The following is a 19666-nucleotide window of genomic DNA, read 5'->3' as shown; positions in this document are numbered from 1 at the left end:
CATCTCAGCACAGAGCTCCTGCCTGCATTATGCTGAGACTGAACCGCATCTCTGAAATACAAATCAGGATTTGGCCTCATGTGTGAGCCTCTCCTTTCAAACACAGCGCTACCCCAGCCACCTGTTTTATTCCTTGTGACCAACGCCATAATCTGGTACATAGAGAAGAACATTTCTGGCAAAGTTTAAGGGCTTTACATGAGCAAATGTTTACGATTTATAGATGCAAGAACTGCACACATCTTTTGAACGGCTCTTTGACAAAGTCTTGCAGTTTCAGGGTACGTGACATACTAGTGCTTTTTTGAAATTTCCATGTCATCTCAGCAGCCAATAAACAGAAAGGAACAACCCTCAAAGTAATCTTCCCAGGACCTGGGATCTAACATCTCACAGAAATAGCAGGAGGAGGTTTTCGGAGCAGTGCAGAGGGTGTGGAAAGAGATGTGTGTTACCTTTGTACTCAGTACAAGGACTATACAGAAACCACAGAGGAAAATCAACATCCAAATCCCAACACAAACAACCAACAACAAAACTGGGGCAGGGGGAACAGGAACGGAAGGGAAGCTCTCTTAAATCCTTTAAGACATTAAGACTGCAGCTTGAGAAATAAAAATTCTGTCCTGAGCAAGGTACCAAGCAGGAGCAGCCCTGTAGCCTCCCAAGGAGGGACTTTCAAGGAGCTGTGTCAGAGCTGTCTCTGCTGAAGTTTGTTTCATTCTGTTTTCCAGAAGGTACCTACCTGTTTTAAAGTCCTGTATACAATCATTTGCAGTGTGGTGCACTGGCAATACAATTAAGCCTCCTGTACTGGAAGCGTACCTAAAACCTGTACCCAGACAGATGTAGACAAAGTCTACAGTAGCACATAAAGTTGGTCAGACAAAAAGGTGAACCGTAGCATCCTCAGCACCTGATGTCCATATCACATACTTTCCTATGTCGCTCTGAGTCTGGTGCTGTGGCCTGCCTATGCTGCAGCCACAAGTGAGTGTTAAGTGCACCCTTTGAGTGCTCTTTTGTGTTTCTTTTGCCCCCAAAGGAATCCAGTTGGTGCACTCTGCGATGTGAACCACAACTCCCTGCGTAAGGAGGGCTGGGGATTTTGCTTTCAGAGTTCACTTTCTGGACTGAACTAAGATGTTAGTAAAGAAGCACTGTAAGGCACACCTTGGTCTTCAGCCCAGCAGAACTTCTGCAAAGGGTGATGACTCCAAACCTGCACAAAATAGACATTATGCACACTTGCTAAAAACAAGTTTTCATTTTTTTCACCCGTGAGTGTGGATATTGCATTAACTCCTATGAACAGGACTCCTGGAATTCATATGGTTTCTTAGATATTAGAACTGTTATATGTCTACATAAGCAAACCCTTCTTGAACAAAAAAGTTACAGTCAGTCTTGACTATACAGAATTCCTCCATAACTGGAAGCGATTTTTTTTTTTGAACCTGACCTAGCAGATTTCATTGAGCAGATTTACACTGAAGAAAAAATGGCATAACAATAATTCCAAATGCCTTAAATTATTTTCTACTTTTTCTTCTTCTCTACATACAATAGTCTACACTCTCACATATAGCATTGGCTGCTACATATATAATTTTTTTTTCCAGAGTAATAGCATTTGTGACACAGAACTGAACATCAGCAACTACCGATCCCACACTTCAACTCCTGGAAAAACTTTCCAATTAAAAAAAAATAATTGTATTTTTGCAAAAAAAATTACATTTTCAGATTTTCAATTCTAAATTAAAAAATTCGTAATGGGTGATTATTCTGATGGAAACCCAAATATTTTTTTTTAAAAATCTCCACAAAAATTTATAACTTGGACTATTTATTATGATTTGTCACTGTTCTAACTAGAATGAAGCATGCTTTGACCATCTCGAACAATGTCTTCAACTTCCACACGAGGCAAACCAACATGAACAAAAGTAAGATTTTCCTATGCAAGTTTTTACTGACAATAGTTTCTTTTTACCAGGCTGTCCACATGTAGGGATGTTCCTATTCTCTAGGAACACCTTGTCATAGACTGCACAACACCTAACATCAATGCTTCAAGTGCGTTAGTTTTTTCCTAGTTTTTAATCTGAAGTTCACAGGAACTTTTATCAAACTGCTCAGCCCCAAGGCTAAGAAAGGTAAATAATAATAATAAAAAAATCACGCTAATATTCCCACTGTGGAATATCAGAGTTATTCAAGCCAGCACAGCCTGCATTCAGATCTCACCTGCACTCTTGAACGTCACTGGATGCCAAAATAGCCATCTACAATTTCCAATACAGAGATGTGATGGCTGCGTTCCTCACTGAGACACCCAACAGGCCTGCCTTCAGAAGGTGGACACGTGACGCTTCAAAAATCACCACCTTTTAGAGAGGTTTAGCTGGACATCCAACATCTAAGGGACTGAAAAATCACTACTCACTCATGAGAGAGTGTGTGTGTGTGTATATATGTATTTTTATATTGTGTTCAATGTGTGCATAGATATCTCTCTGTGTTTACGCACATTGCATATAAGCCAGAACACTTGTACTACACAGACTGTAAATGGCACCTTGCATAACAGGCTTCTAAAGGGCACCATAACTCTTGCAAAGGCTAATAACACTACTAAATCCATCATCATACAGAAAAGGGGAATATCCCTTATGCTGCCTACTCTCCCCATAAATGGCCACACGTTCAGAGACAAGTTAGTCTCTAGCTTTGTTAATTTACTGGCAGTTGTTGTTCCCTTAAAGGGCCCATAAACACACTTGAGAGACAATGTTTAAACAGGACAGCCTATATAATGGGTTACTGTGCCAACTTTTTGTTGTCAGCACAAACCACTAAGCTTCTCAGAGACAAGACGTAACCACTGGAGAAAGCAAGTGCGTTACTTCATACTTTAAAAATGCTGTGTCTGCAACAAGGAAGAAATTCCCACAGGACAACTTTAGTGGACTCTGAATATTTGAAAAGTCTTACAGAGCAGGGGCAAACCCATAAAATAGCAACAATTTTTAATCATACCGATTACACCACCCTTTAGAAAAAGTGGCAGGAGGACATTTCTGAATGAAACACTTGCATGTAAAACGTATCATGTACGCTCCATAAACATTACATCCTAAAAAAAGCTGCAGTATGTTTAATTGGGCTGTATGGGAATAGCATGCTGCATTTACTACGACCACAGGGTTCATCCTCTCTGACTTCCCAGGGTTGTCAATGAAACACTTTGAACATTTCTAATTCAGGTGAGCCATGGGTTTAGGGGGGTTGGAGTTTGCAGCAGGAATAATACACCTCACTGCCTCAGCATATCCCCCTTCTACTAGCAGCTCTGTCACCCACCTTTAGGGTACTCATTTCTGCTCATCCGTAGCTACTGTCAGAACATGGCAATTGCTAGCAAGCCTTTGGGGCCTTTAAGAAAGGCATGTTGGCATTTGTTAGCAAACATTTTAAGGGTTCAGGACACACTGCCTGTAGGATAAACTTCACAGGTAGACTGAAAGACAGCGGCCTCTTCTAGACTTAACCTCAACTCATTCAACAGGCATCAAAGGTGAGCCCCTCCATTTTTTCGGAGCCCTGTATCCTCCAAAAGATGTCAGCCTGAGAGGGAAGTTTAATAGAATTTCCAGACAGGGAGCTGGGAAGGTCAGCTGAGGACCAAGCACAGGGAAGAAGAAATTAGCAGTTGGCATAGGGTTAAGTATGTGCATGTGATAGGAATCTCTTGGAGGAATGAAACTGAAAAATAAAAGGAAACTATCTGTTGCTTCCAGTTAAGCCTTAGGTACAATCTCCCTGCTGCATGCTGCATATAAGAAACCAAAGGCTAATCCCATACTTAATGATAAGCATTTTACAAGATAAACAGGCAAGTAAATGTGTATCTTCAGCTTACTCCTTATAGACAACAATAGCTCCCATTAATGCAAAAGAATTCATCATGGTGTTAAAACTTAAGTGTCTCCAGGGTCTTCCAGTAAGCCTGATTCCCCTCTTGAACTAAATCATCACTAGCTATTATATAGTGAGAGACTGGAAGCCAGCAGAATTAAGCTGACACAAAGCAAGGTGAAGGTGGAAACCAGCTGTAAGTATGGAACCAAACCCATGTCCGATCATGGACAAAGTGTGGGGGCAAGCTCAGGGGAAGTGTCATGAGACACAAAATATTTGAAATAGTAATTTTAGCTGCAGGAAACATGCTCAAGGTCTGAACACAGGTCAGTCATTTCAGAAAATTGCTAACATTGTTCAGCTCTGAAATGGATGCCTTTCTCATCAGCCCTGGGGTATGCTGGCTCCAAACAACAGTTTGGCCATAGTCTTCTCAAAATTGCTGCCAGATAGTTTTTACATATTTCTTTTTTCTTACTAGTTTTTTTTTTTTTGTTTTATTTTGTGTTGGTTTTTTTCTTTTTTCTTTTTTTTTTTTTACTGTTTTCTTTATGTACAAATGCCTGATCAGTGGTTCAAGTTTGCAAACTGGATAATAAATAACAGATGCACTTTTGTTTCTTTGTTACTAACCACAGCACATTCATCCTAATATTAAGGAAAAAATGTATATGTGTGCCCTGAATAAAGATACTGATTCACCCTTTAGTAGGCGAACAGAGATGAATTGGTAGGCATGGTTAACCTAACATGTCACGCTGAGAAAAAAAAAAAAGAAAAGGTACTGACAAGAAATTCCAGACAAGGTCAGACTTTCAACAGTAGACAAATAAGTTATGTAAATATGTTATCTGAGTACTTGCTCCATATGCCAAAAACGTTTAATATTCACAGATAATGAAACATGTTTGAATCAGAGCAGTTTTGTTGATTCTGGCAATAAATTTAAAAGCCACTGAAACAACAGAAAAGAAACTTTTAAATTAACCCATTTTACACAACTCTTGAAAGACTTTGACTAAAAATAGCAATGCCACTAAGGAAAACTAGTACTCTACACATCCAATAGGTAAACTTAAACAGCATGAGGAGAGGCAAGATTTAAACAGCAAAGTAGAGATGCTAAAGCATTAAATCAGCATAGAGTACTCCACTGTAGCTCTGGCTTTTGCTCTTCCAGCGAAAAGAATACCAGATGTGTGTTTGGCATAAATCTGTGCTAACCTGATTGTAACGCCTGTAGATGTTTTTCTGGTGCACTTAACCCTACAGCTCAATTAAATAACCTGTTAAGTGTGTTTGATTAGCATAATCCTGCAGCATTTGCCTGGTCTTGGCCCTGCAACCACTTTGCACATACTTAGCAGCAATCCCCAGAAGTACCACTCTCAAGAACTAGTGCTGCCTACCCAGTTTAGCAAAAAAACCTAAGATGTCTGATTTAAAGTTCCTGCCTTACAAGACAGCGGCTTCTTTTTTAGGCAGAGGGCACTGCCATATGTACACAGTGAGAAGAAAGACTGACCACTCATCTGATTTAACTGCAAGGTCCACAGAAGGTTCAGACCTCCGAATGAATGAACACCATCTTACATGGAAACCAGTTTACCTGTAACAGTCACGTGCTCCTTATACATAAGCCTTTAACAGCTGAAATCCAAGAGATTGACAGCTACATTGCCACTATGATGAGTTGTTGAAATACCTAACCAATGTATGAGGGAGCAAATAGATCTTAAGGTATGCCTCTATTTAAAAAGCCCCTGAGAGCACTTGGGGTTCCATGCTCCTTCAGCTAGGTTCCACCTGTCTCCAGCACATCCCTTTCTACAGCCTTTCCTATGGTGCATAAACCACAAATAAGCCCATAGTTTTTCTTTACTTAATTGTTTGACCTTCCTCATGGGTTGCATTGAAGTTAGGATGAAAAGTTCTGAAGATTGCAGATAAATACATTTCCTGTAGGGCTCAAACAGTTCAGGTGGGATATTTTGCTAAAGCAGATACTTGCCTGTATCAAAAAGGTACCTGAACTCAGCTTGAAGATCTAAGTTCTCTTTAGAGGCAGTGGAGAGAAGGTAGGACCTTCAAGAGGACAATTTTGCTGATCTATTGTAGACACTCGAAGATTAAATGAGTCATCTTCATTAAAACAACTCTCTTGGGGGGTGGTGTGGTAGTGTTGTATTTTAAGTTAGGTAGATGTCCTTTGTTTCCAGGACATCCTCAAAGTTCTGATTTACTGAGACTTTTGATACTACCTGGTACCCTGCAAAAGACTGGAATGCTGTACTTTCAAAGTATGGAAAGAAATATGACAAAAGATGCTGATTTCCACTGTGATACACGAACAGCGCGTAAAATCCTTCTCCCATCAAATGGGAACTAGAGTTTCTACACACAAATACCCTTCCTTTCTTGGTTTCCAAATTTACATTTAAACCACAAATCTTGTATTTTATTACAGAAGAGAAAGGCTAGTTTATGAATCGGAATAACCTTACATCATCATGTAAGCTAAAAGAATTAATCGATCAGCTCTTTCTTGAATTTCCTCCTTCATTGTTTTTTGGCAGGAACACCTTCACCAATGGGAAAATGGTGAAAGGATGCAATTCTTACATTCCTTCAAAATTTTATATATATATATATAAAATAATAATAATAGTTTGTAGGCTCTCTTCTTTCCTCATTCAGTAGTTCCTTCACCAGGAGAGGCTTCCTTCTCTGGCTGGGAAGCTACAAAAAGTCTACCATATATTTTTTTCCATACCTCAGTAAAACTCCTGATTACTGTGGTATCTATCTGCTTCCCTCATTAATTTGATAAGAGCTACTGTATATACTCAACTCACTTCATAAGACTTCTTTCTTTATCTGAAACTAACTTTTATAAAAAGGCAGATCAGCCACCTTTTTCAAATTTGAAATTGCACACACTCAGCCAAGAAAATAGGACCTATAGGCAGTTCACAAAGTAGCAACACTTTTAGTTGATCCAAACCATTTATCAGACTGGCACATCGTATCGACAGGTCATGAGAGAAGGTCATGGGGAGCGAGAGTGCTGGAAAATTTCAATAACTAAGTAATCTGACAGAGTTCACTTCTTGAGTTTAGAAGCTAATTGTGACCAGTGAACACAGCAAATGTTGCCATGGTCTGATTTAATACTTAGATCACAGTGCATTTTTTCCATGTTTTGATGGCCTTGATTTTCTTAGTACTAGCCTTTCTTGAAATATATTTTTTTTTTCTACATTCAAAATATATTTTCCACAAACATACTCTAGGATTTAAAAAAAAAATAATCACAGCTTATGCAAATACTACAGCACTCTCCTTGCTAGAAGATTTGGTGAAAACAAATAAAAAATGTATTCAAACCCAGTTTTCAGCTAAAAATCCAAACTAGGAAGTCACAGAAAACTTTCTGCCATGTTAAGCCATTTTGCTGTATCCTCAAGGGACTATCCAGCAATGCATGAAAAGATTATTTTGAAATGCTCTAACTGCAGTGAACTCTGAACAAGACACAGCTTTTGTATAGTGATTCAGATGGCTCCTGTAAAGCAAAAATGCCATGATTTTTTTTTTCTCCACTTTATATTTATTTTAAGGTCCCAGCTCAGGAAAGAACTTAATTTTATGGTCAGGCACCCTTTCCTGTATAACAATGAAAACTAAACGAGAGCTAAGCTCCTCTTCACTGAAAGAGCTTCAGTTTATCATGCTGACATTAGGAAGATGTTTATGAGAGCTCTTTCTGAGCTGCTCCGGGGTCCTGCTTCCCATGTCATGCCATGCTGGACCAAGGGGTATGCTTCTGCCTCCCCTCACAGCCATCCCAGGAGCAGGCAGATGCACCAGTTCAAGTGACAGGACTCCCAGGCAAAACCAGATTTAGTTGCTATCGCAGAGGTGCTCTAAACAGGAGGTGGGGGAGACACCTCCAACTGCCTAAGCAAAATGTTTTGGAATAGCCATTTAAAGAAGTAATCAAAGTGAAAGAGGCAGGAAGGTCAGCAAGTTTCTGTATAATACATTCCCTGGAATTAATAATTTCCTCCTGCAATCTAGCTATGCCTTTAAATATGGTGCCAAAATATGTGTATGTCAGCATGTGTATAACAAACACTGAAATGAAGAGACTACAGGGGGGATGACTAATACAAAGGGCTAAAATAAATCTTGCTGTAAATCCAAAATGTTCCTATACAATCCTCGTATCAACAGTGGCAACCAGCAGCAGCTTACATTGCTGCTGGAAAAAAAAAATGCTACATGAAGTACTAGCAGCAAATATTTATACCTTCACATGCTGGGACTGCGTATATATGTTTTTACAGCCAAGACCTGAAACTTCAAAAGACAGAAACTAAACAATTTTAAACTGGCTGCCAACAAACAAGGGGGTTTCTACATAATGATATACAGGTTTGCTTCTGTACATGGAGTGTGCAACAGTGAGCCTGAAAATCTGAACATATGCTTCAAGGAGCACTCGTGCACTACCAGCACTTTAAAGAGCTTTGACAGCCCTCCTTTGCTTATGGTTTTAAACATCGGCAGTGCAGTAGCTGAAGCATCTTATTCTTATGCTGCAAGATAATAACCTACAGATAATAAGCAGAAATTCCACTTGAGGTTTTCAAATTGCAAAGATTTCTTTTTCGTTATACAAGTGAAGAAAAACCTCAAGCAGCCTGAGACCTTTCACAGAACAAGACAGCAAGCTTTAACTCTTCCCCTTAATGTCTTCCTGCTCCTTGCACACATTACTGTGCAAATGCCAGAAAGAAAAATGACATGAGCGCTACACAAAACTGGCCTTAAAAATGTAACCTGTCATCAGCCAGGAAAGACTTGTGGCTCTGGGACTGACTCCATTTTACTTTTTCTGCTTCAACATTCACAGGGAAAGAATAATGTTCATTTCAACAGCTTTCCTTATTGAACATGACAAACTTCTCTACAGTCCCATGCTCAGGCAGCCATTAAGTTAAAAGGCAACTTCGAAAAGGAATTATTTTCTACTCCTCCATGCTGTTAATTCATTTCCAGTTCAGCTGTTCTTTATTATTATTTTTTAAATCTAACTGATACCCAGCTTTCATAAAGGCACAATCCAGGTCTCACCTTCTCAGACAGAAGTATGGAGTGAAAATGCCAAGTAGAACAACTGGAGGACTTCTGTTTGTCCTTCCAACAAAAGCACTTGTTATTTTGCTCCCTAACCAAAAAGTGATGGGAACGCTGGACCAGAAAATAGGGGCTTGAGCTAAGTGGCACGCTCATCCTTAACGGCAGCAGGCTTCACAAGACTCAGGTTTAACCCATTTTTCAGTCTGTGGAGACAATTCTTAAAGGCTAAGCTTAGACACCTAGGGAAACTCAGGGAGACTAGAAGGCTTTTGTATTGTCAATGGAGACTGGCAAGTGCTTCTCCAGAGTTGTTTCGATGCCTCTCTCTCTCTCTCCCCATTAATTACTAGAGTAAGAAAACATAGTAATTTTAAAATATTCTATTAGTAGTAATTACTAAAACACTAATTACTACACTTAAGATATCAAAAGCTACATGCACGGAGGGAGTTTCTCATCAGAAAATTGAGGACACTGTTTCTTTCCTTCTCCCTCCTTTCTCTGAATTCCCTTTTATTTCATTGCCTAGACTGGAAACTCTTTGAAGAGACTGTCTTGCAACACATGCATCTCACTTTACAACAAGATTATCATCTCAGCAATAACAACACAATTCTTTATATCCTCAGTATTGATTCACCTAAACAGGCTCTTGAAAAAAATAATAAATCAGCACTTGCTGGCCTGCATGATGCATGCAATAGAAGCAGCAATAGCTCCTTCCAAAACCCCACAAGTGCACATGGTACTTGCTCTGGGTTAACACCGTGTGTCTTTGATGCTGGGGACAACTGTCTGAGTGGAGTCTAAACAACCTGGCATCCCTGCAGAGTTTGGGCCCTCCAGAGGAGGGGTGACAATCATCTGCTTGCACTGCAGTTGGCTTCCAGTTCAAACAGACAAACCCTATTTCCAACTGTTCGTCCCTCGTTCATCACAATCGTGTTTACCTTTGCTGGAAACTAAATAAATAGGCAGGCAACAATCTGATCCAGTTCCATAAATCCAGCATCAGAGTAATCCCAGACATATTGCTAATTTATCAACAGCTTCAGGAAATACCCTGGCTAATTTGGTAGGAACTCCCATTGTGACAATCTTTTTGGATGCCCTGGAAAGCAGCTCCTTGGCTGGCAAGTCAAGTAGCACTTCCCTTGCCCTCCAAATTAGCTGGATACCCAAAGGAAATTACTAATCTTTCAGCTCAAAACCAAAACACACACAAGCATAATGAGCACTGTTTCCCTTTGTGGAAGAACAGATAATCAATGGCTTGAAGTGTGGAGAATATACATCTCTCTCTTAACACTAACTCCACTGCACTCTGTTTGGGTGAAGCTCTTCTGTGCCATCACCTATACTGTTCCCATCATAACACTTTTACCAACAAGCTGAGTTCTTTCATTTACTATGTTTTTAACCTGGCTTGAAACCTCTGCAAGAAAGCAATACAAAAATACATAAAAACAAACGAGTGCTAATTTGTTCTTATCTGCTTCCAAAATACCATTTACTACTGCAGAATTTCAGTATCTACTATGTAAAATCAAATGTCACTAGTGAAATTCCCTAGTTAAAATGACTTGTAAAACTTCTAGCATTTCCTTTTAGTTTGAAATTTCTGATGGGGAGGAAGTTAACTTGATTATTTTTTTTTCTAGTTTTCTATTTCTGGCTTTCACTGGTGACTTGTTTCCTTTATATATAAGGTGTTTGTTGGGGGAAGTGCTGCAGAAACTCCCAAGACCCTTTGAAGAGTGTCTGAACATCTCTAAGGCAGAACTCCAAATGCCAAAAACATCTCTGACTTGAAATTCCCGGGAAGAAAATCTTAAAGCATTTTCTGCAATAAAGCCAAAAGCTTAGAGCAACAAGAACAGAGGAAGCATGAGGACTGTCATTTCCTCTAAGAGCAGCAAGATAATAATTCCTATTAACACCTCCCAGAGATAAAGGCCATTCCAGTGGGCCATATGTGACTCTCTTCCTTTTATTATTTTTTGTGCCTGAAAGACTAGATCAGTCAACACAATATGAAGGAATTAGTTCCTGGCACTATCTTGTGTGATGTATGTGTATTTAAGACACAAACTCTACTGGTTTCACTATGCATTTTCACCCGTAAATTTCACAGCTGTACTGTATATCAGAGAAGTGGCAAAATAATTATTAACTTTAAAAAAACCCCAACCCATGATGTAATCAAATACCAATTGCTGTATCAACAGTTTCAGTCACAGATAAATGACAATTCCTAATCCCCTGTATTAATGTCAGTTATTCTGAAAGGTCCAGCAACACTGACACCTAGAATGGTTAGATTATCAGTGTAAAGGTACAATTACAGAAACACCTGCACTGTCTGAAAGGATACTACCAGCTTTACTGCAGTTTAGATTCTGGGAAGTTAAAACTAAGCAAAAGCTTGAAATATTTAATGACTATTCTTACAAAAATGCTCTTGAAAAACAGCTGTTATAACTTGTTTTCCAAAGTTCATTCCGATCTGCTGCTTGCTTTTTTTTTTTGTTTGGTTTGTTTTGTTTTGTTTGTTTCTTTAAGTATATTTGGTATGTGAAAAGATGAAGAGCTCCATGATTTTAGTTCCCTTTTCAGTCAATAAAAACTCAGTGGGAGAGAAGCAGGAGGAAAGAGAGTAGGATGCTTTTCCTGTTACAACAGCAAGACTAGGGAGACATGGGTTCAGTGCCTGGCTCTGACAGAAATTTCCTGTGTGACCTCAGGCAAACCATTTGGTGTTTCAATTATTTATCTGTAAAGCAGGGATAACCACTATCCCAAACAGGATTTGCTTGGATAACATTTATTAACATGTCAAAGGTGCTCAAAAAGTCATGTATTAGACTCCTTCTGACCACATACCCAAAACCAGTGCTCGAAATGACCCAGGGTATGCCAGTGTATCATGTAGACATCTCATAAAACCATACTTGTCTACTAGCACTCCTCTGCCTGCCATGCGAATAGGTCTCACAACAGCAGTTTGAAATTTCTACAAAGACAAACTGCAAAGTAGAAGCCAGACATGAAATAACGTGGGGGCAAATGCAACCTGTTCCTAGCAAAAAAGGATACAAACCCTGCAAATATTTATTATCACAGTGCCCAAGACCACACCACCCAGCTGGGCCTCCTTTAAGCAAGCCATCTGAGGTACAACAGCAATCAAAACCAAGTTAAGCGCAAGATTTAAGGTTTTTGCCTTGTTTTTCTAACAGCTATTCAAAACCATACAGTCCATCCCATCCTTGCCAGCGTAACTTAGTCTTTATAGAAATGATGACAAACTATGTCTGGAAATTAGCCCTTGCCTACTCAGGTGGGTAGCATATACCCCAGATAATTCAAGCATGTAGAACAGGTGTCTTGTCTAAGACAATTTGTCCAGAGTTCTGGAAGAGCCAACACAGAGAAACAAGCAATGCCTAGAAGGAGTTTATCACAGCTGAAGTTAGATGGGCTGAGTTTTCTATTCCTCTCTCAGCTACACAGGAACATATAGGATAACTGACTAGACGAGACACTGATATTTGGGCAGACAAAATCCGTTAAGGAGACTCCCACCTTTCTGCTGCTGCCCAAACACAAACACGCACCCTGTCCCACAGCACACAGAGACCAGGGAAGGGACAAGGAAACCAGTCACGATCCCTTGACAGACAGTGTGTCAAAGGGAAGGTGATATTTCATACATAAGGCTGGACTAAAAAAAACATGAAAATGCAATGCCATGGAAAATGAGAAATAGGCTGGAGAATTAATTCAGTTTAGCTGGAGAACTGACTCAGTCTATACAATACTGGTGTCTCATACAGTATCCCAAAAATCTGTTTGTCAGTGATTCTGTCTTTAGTGCCCATCTGTAAGCCATTTTTGTGTATATATATATATATATCTATATATATCTTCATCTCATACCTTTCAACAGCACAAATCTTGGAAACCTGCTTAGAAAAGTCTTATTGGATCTATATTTACACAGATTCAGTGACACAGTCACCTGCACATGGAGGATGGTAATATTATTAATCCAAAAGGCTAGAAAAGTAGCTAACAATAACGAAAGTATAATACTTCTTCTCAAGAAGTCCAAAGAGCTGGTTCCATCTCACAAAGATTACTCTGAATTTCAGCAATAAATTCATCTCAGTAGTGAGGTTTCCCTCTCTTGGCCACCTCAGTATAAATGATGATATTTTATTGTTTTAACAAAAGCTTTGAAATAAATAAATATTAGAAATGAAATCTAGAATGTGTCTCCTTCACCACAATTTATTTTGATTTTCTTTGTAGTTGACAAAATCATCTTTTGAAAAACACTGTCGAAAGCATAACTTTCTCTGTTACTTACATTTGTTAAAAGAACACTCAAAAAGAGCAAATTATAACATGGACCACAGAAAAAATAGATTTTGATAATGTATTCAGACACAGCTAATGTTTTTGCAGATAGCATCTGTCCTGGTTTCAGCTGGGAAAGAGTTAATTTTCTTCCTAGTAGCTGGTACAGTGCTGTGTTTTGGATTTAGTATGAAAATAACGTTGATAACACACTGATGGTTTAGGTTATTGCTAAGTACTGTTCATACTAAGTCAAGAACTCTCCAGCTTTCCATGCCCTGCCAGCAAGGAGGCTGGGGAACACAAGAAGCCAGGAGGGGGGAGAGCCAGGAAAGCTGACCAAAACTGGCCAAAGGGATATTTTGTACTATATGACATCATGGTCAGTATATAAACTTGGGGGTGGAAATCTCTGCTCAGGGACTGGCTGGGCATCAGTCAGTGAGTGGCAAGCAATTTTTTTTTAAACAAAATTGTTTAATAACAAAAGTATTGTGCATTAGTTCATTTTTTTGGTGGTTTTTTGGGAGTTTCCTCCTTGAGTTTTATTTCTCTTGTTTTGTTTTTTTTTCTTATTTCCCTTTTCATTACAATTATTGTTATTATATTTTACTTTATTTCAATTATTAAACTGTTCCTATCTCAACCCATGGGAGATTTTATATTTTTTTCTGATTCTCCTGCCCATGACACTGTGGGGGGTGTGAGGAAGCAGCTGCATGGTACTTAGTTGCTTGCTGGTATTAAACCACAATAACCACAGGAAAAGACAGGGAAGATGAGTCAGCTTGGTAACACATCCTGCTGATACTACATACACCGTTTAATCAGGGAGGGCTGATTAAGACTCAATCCTCTTTGGAGGTGTGACTCAGGGAAGTGTTCTCCACTTTTCCTTCAGGATTAGCCTGACCTAGTTTTATGCTGCATTGTAAGAAACCAGGAACACACAAGCAGCTGGTTGTCCTAGGTGAGAGAAAGCAGTCAACAGCTGGAGGGGCTCAGCTACTTATGGTTATCTGGCCACAGATACAAAGAACCTTTTATTGTCTAAAAAAGCAACTGATTCATCTAGTTCTGCTGGACCTTTTTTATTTCAGTCACTGATAGTTCTCATTGCCTCTCTAGGCTCAGAACACATCACAAAGTACTCACCATCATCTGCTGAACGTGAAATATTTCAGCTCCAGTGGCAGAGAGGCGGTTTGGAAAGGAGATGTCAAGAAAAGCTCCAGGGAGAGTGCTTGGTCCAGCATTGTAAACCTATAAGACAATAAAGTATATAAATGTATAATAAATAAATAAAAATAAAATGACACCTATGTTTACTCATAAATGGGAAACTACCGTAGAACCAGAGCTGGAAGTACAGGTAGACTTGAAAAAATATAAAATACTGTGCAAGTCTTTCTATGCATTCAGACTGAGACTTCTTTCGTAAGTATCAGGATGAAGTCAAAGGTTTAGCTTATCTAACAGTCTTTAGGCACAGCTCATATATCAAGTGAGAAGCAGTTTTGCAGGATAAATACCAGTCAGCAATACAAGCAGCATGAAATTTCTACCTTATACACAGAGACACTACTAGTACGCTGAGTATTTTGATAATACCATCCAGAAGACTGTTAGAAATATCGCTCTCAGTTAACATTCTGATTTCCATCTGGTAACCACTGCATTATATTCTTTATATGTTTTCCTTATGAAGCAGAAGCCAAAGTAATGATGATTGTGACTGTCGGACTGTAGGTTTGCTGAGTGAGTTGCTTGGAAATGCATGTGAACATCTTCCATTCAAGTTCTGGCGTTTCCAATTAAACAAAACCCTTAGTGGAAAACACTGGCTTTCTATCAACCCCCCCACAAATTTTCAACAAAAACTCAAAGACTTTCCAGTCCATCACTGAAACATATCCAGTGAAAATTCCAAAATTTGTGGGTTTTTGTTGAAAAGAAACAATCCATGGAAAAAATTCAATGAAAATACATTTTCATGTCTATCTAAATTTTTTTATTAGGAAAGTTTCTGGTTGTTTCTAACAACACAAATGTAAATGCATACAGTAAAACCACCAAGCCCCTTAGAGTATTTATCCACACTAAGACACTACTGTTAAAAGATGTAGCAATTAGTTGTTAATTGTGTAAAGTACAAATATTAAAACCAACAGGTTTTCATTCTTCAAACACTGCTTATATTTGAAGAAATGCCTGAATGATAAAGAGAATCGGTTCATAATGCCAAATCCTTACAAAAACCCTGAGGCTCCAGGCAGGGGGAGAAATCCCGCTACAATGGAGCATGATAAATGCTGCATGAAATAAAAACATAACGTTTCATGTTAGACATTTTAAAAAAACTTGATTATCTGAGGTCAGATAAAAGAGTTAATGCAGAAAAGACATGTTCATTGCACATCTTGATACCCAAAAAAAGAAGCATAGATATATTTCCTTATTCACACTGGACATGGTATAGATGTTCACTTATAAAAACCACTACAAAGCCCCTTATTTTTGTCAGTCATCTCTTTTTCTTGGTTAAGAAACTATTACTTTTCTCCATCTGGAGAAGTTTAATAAATGGCAGGCAAATCATTAAAAACAATTAAGCAAACAGTGATACAAACCATGCTCTGCCCATTATGAAACTCTACCCTTCCCCTCTGACACACACAGTTATGAGGTTTACCACGTTACTGGAGAGCAGGTCTGTGACTTGTTAGAGTATAATTTTCTACTTCTATATGAAAAAAATATTAATATTGTGTCTTTAAGTGTGTGCATAAGACACAAGAGGATGGTGCAGGACAAATGGTGGCTCTGCCGACATACAGATTCTCTCTCCCTTACCTCCTTACCTCTCATCATTTTTTTTTTTAGTTGAAAAATATTCATCTAGTTAAAGCATCAGTACATCTGTTCTTTATCTGTTTTTAACCAATAACTGGCTATGGGAGCGGAGGGAGGAGGTAAGACCTATAAACCCTCAAGAATGAAATCAGAATCACAAGAATTAATAGCCTGGTTTACAAAAGCTTTAATGTCCTGAAATCCTGCTTTCACTCCTTTTCAGTAAATAGCTAAGGGCACTGCATGACAGTGGGGGCTTAATTGCTCTGGACCACAGTCTGTCCACGGGGGCAGACATGTGTTACTCATTACGAGCTAAGTGGCATTCATGCCTAGGAGAACAGAAAGGGGAAAAAAGGTGAAAGACTATTTTTTTTTTACAATAAATGAGTCCCCCACCTCTGCATGATTTATCATTCCCTAGTTCCATCTAGCGGTCAAAAAGGATTTGAAGTGCTTGTAATAGTTACAGCAGCAAAATGAGTTCATTTTGGCTGTATCACAAGAGTTTGTTATAATAAATCATTCATGTATTTTGCCACATCAGGAACCCACCTAACTGCCATGTGAAGTGTAATCTATAGCTAATACTTGAATAATGCTGAGATGCTATGAGCAATTTATTGAAACCCTCTCACACCTGTCTTACTAGAGTCATAGTCTCCTCCCTGTACTGTACTGTATCAGTAATAGTATATTTTCATGCCGGGTGCATTTAGCAGGTCTGAATCGCTTGCACAGGTATACGTTTGTTCTCATGGATAAAGGCTGCCCACTCCTCCGCTCAATGACCATTCCACTAAAAAGAATTACTCCTCCTTTTTGAACCTGCAACTGCATCCAAGATGTGGCACTTCAGTAACTAGAGCTCTTTACTCAGCACGTAATGAAAGGTAAAGGAGAAACAAACGGTAGCAGCTTCATTCCTATGGAAGTGAGAGGCCCTATTTGCAATTCTAATTATAATACATTCAGATAAGGAAATGCACGATTCCTGCACGCTGTAAATATGGCATCCAATCAAGAATGCATTGCCCAGCATACTGTGATTCAGAAAAAAAAGATATACAAAACCAGAATGCTCTATCAAGCAGGAAAGCAGTCAAAATAAGGATCCGTTTTACCTGCAGTGTGAAGTTGAGAGACTGGAAAAGGCATTCATGGTTTTCCAACTGAACAAAGTTGGATGCTTCCACAGAATCACCATAGAAAAATGAAGTAGGGAAGACTTCTCTGAAAGATCAAGACATAGGTTTAGTAAGCAGTGTTTGTCAACAAAATTAACTGTATTTGTGGCAAGCTGAACTGAACCCCTTGCTTTCTGGTCATGTCAAATTCTTTGCAAGTATTTTATATTGATCTATCGTTTGTGGTTTGATTTCCTTTTGACCACACTGGACTACATAAGCAACATCTCAACTGACCTGGGTTAAAATCCCATCACTGAAGCAGAATTCTTTTGACTATTTATCTCTTTTTCTCTTTTCCTGTCACAAAACCTCTTCTCCAGGATCCTCTGCCATGGATGATTTGTGCAAGCCCTATAGCTTCTCTTAACACACGAAATCATTGCACTACCAAGTTAATCTGAAGAAACAGTTACTAACAGGAATACTTCCAGTTACATAGTCACTAAAGCAACATTTCAATCTTATCTACCATTTACATCGCATTGCATGAATAAACACTTCATTAATTATCTGAGCTTCACCACCTTTATGCTTAACAGATCGTTTAAGGGAAGAGTAGAGGGGGATATAACTTACTTTCAACTACAGTGGCACAGGCCAAGTCTCCTCAGCTACCCTTATCATCTTATCACAAAAGAAAACGCAGTAGGGTTTTATTGGAAAAGACTTGGAAGCACCACACAGTACTTGGAAATCCTGCAGGAGAGGACTAGGAATGGTTTAAGCAGCCTTTGCGCCTTCTTCTAATCTCAGGCTGCTCCACTGGCTGGAAAGGGTCCTGGTGTAATTTCAGAGAGACCTTGGTGAGGGATTGCCTAAACCTCTGCTTCCTTCCAAAGCTGTCCTTTTGGGGCAGAGTTTTTTGAGGCAGGATATTGAGCCTGTTTAGGTACATTGCCTTTTTCCCGGCCTGCCTCCTATCCCAGGGATTGCTAGGGGAAACAGGGAGAGGCAGATTTTTTTCTCTCATTTACGGCGTTGTGCCAGAAGTCTCCTCCCAAACATGGTACAAGCCCTTCCGGGCTATTTATGACCAGGGATGAAGTTTGCTCTCATAGACTCAAATGCAGGATAGCTAATAAAAATAAGCTTTAAAAAAACACTGTCCAAAACCCAGTATTATTAATATTGCCATGCCTGGGAATGTTGTGCCCTCCAACAAGCCCAACTTTTCCCTGGTAGCTGGACATTTCTGTGAACTTGAATTAACTAAACTTTGTCTATGAGAAAGAAATAATCCACGTAGCCAGTTGGGTGGGGCTTATAAATTCAGATACCTTGTATTTTAAAAAGGTACATTCCAAAGAGAAAGAAGAGAGACCAATTTTTATCATTTCTTTGGCACGCAGTATTCTGTAGGTGACAAACAGAAATCTAAATATAGAGATACAAATGCTTTCATCTGTGAAGCTATACAAAAATCCATCTGTATCAAAGCGTCAAGAAGCAAGGGATATAGAGTTAAATTTCTACGTAATCTGCAACAATGAAAGCATTCAATATTTCCAGAACATGCTCCTGAGACTGCACTCTCAATATAGAGGAGATTTTTCTCCTTGCTAGTCATCTAGTGAGGTCTGACAGCACTCTTCACTCCTCTGAGCAGGCTCAAGTGTATCTTCCACCCACTCCGACTATTGTGGCAGTAATTAAGGGGTTTTATTTCTATGCAACAAGAGAGGAAAGCAGCTTTATGTGATAAAACCCAGACTAGACCATGAATCTGAGTTTACCCAGCTTTACACACAAATCACATGTCAGTGCAGGTAACTTTGCTCCTACACATGTAGCATGCTGGTCAAGGGAATCTTTGACTTCTGCTGATGCCAACCTGCACTGGTCATTTAGACAGTATGTATTCCCTGATGGTTGCCATAAACGGCAGCTAAAACAGACACTGACCTCTTGGGGACACTGCTGATGAGTTTTTGCTTCCCCAGTTCAGGAATGAATGTCAACTTCCTTACTCTACATGGATGCTAATTCACCTCGAGTGCCGGGTCCCCCAGTTTAAATTCGAGCACTGCCTATGCTAAAGGACAGTCTGTCTGTTGGGACTGTCCACAAATCTTTAATTCTAGAATTAGGATTGTAATACAGAAGTGGAAGGGAAGACCCCTGAGTACAAAGGCAGGAACTTGTACACATGCAGCCCCAGGGAGAGGACATCAGCTATGTGTTATACAAGTATT

At 39.2% G+C, this 19666-nt stretch overlaps 1 protein-coding gene across 1 annotated transcript in view; it reads right to left on the bottom strand.

The window, feature by feature from the left end:
* Positions 1 to 19666, bottom strand: part of ITGA9 (integrin subunit alpha 9) — a 230381-nt gene that overhangs the window by 34487 nt on the left and 176228 nt on the right. Inside the window, exons 22-23 of the mRNA XM_055707897.1 lie at positions 17409 to 17517; positions 14587 to 14694 (exon numbers count right to left, since the gene is read on the bottom strand). Of these exons, the coding sequence (XP_055563872.1) occupies positions 14587 to 14694; positions 17409 to 17517 (217 nt within the window). The remainder of the gene's footprint in view (positions 1 to 14586; positions 14695 to 17408; positions 17518 to 19666) is intronic.

The sequence above is a fragment of the Falco cherrug genome, chromosome 4 (assembly GCF_023634085.1).
Source record: "Falco cherrug isolate bFalChe1 chromosome 4, bFalChe1.pri, whole genome shotgun sequence".
NCBI classification, from domain to species: domain Eukaryota; kingdom Metazoa; phylum Chordata; class Aves; order Falconiformes; family Falconidae; genus Falco; species Falco cherrug.
This window is presented reverse-complemented; position numbering and strand designations above follow the sequence as displayed.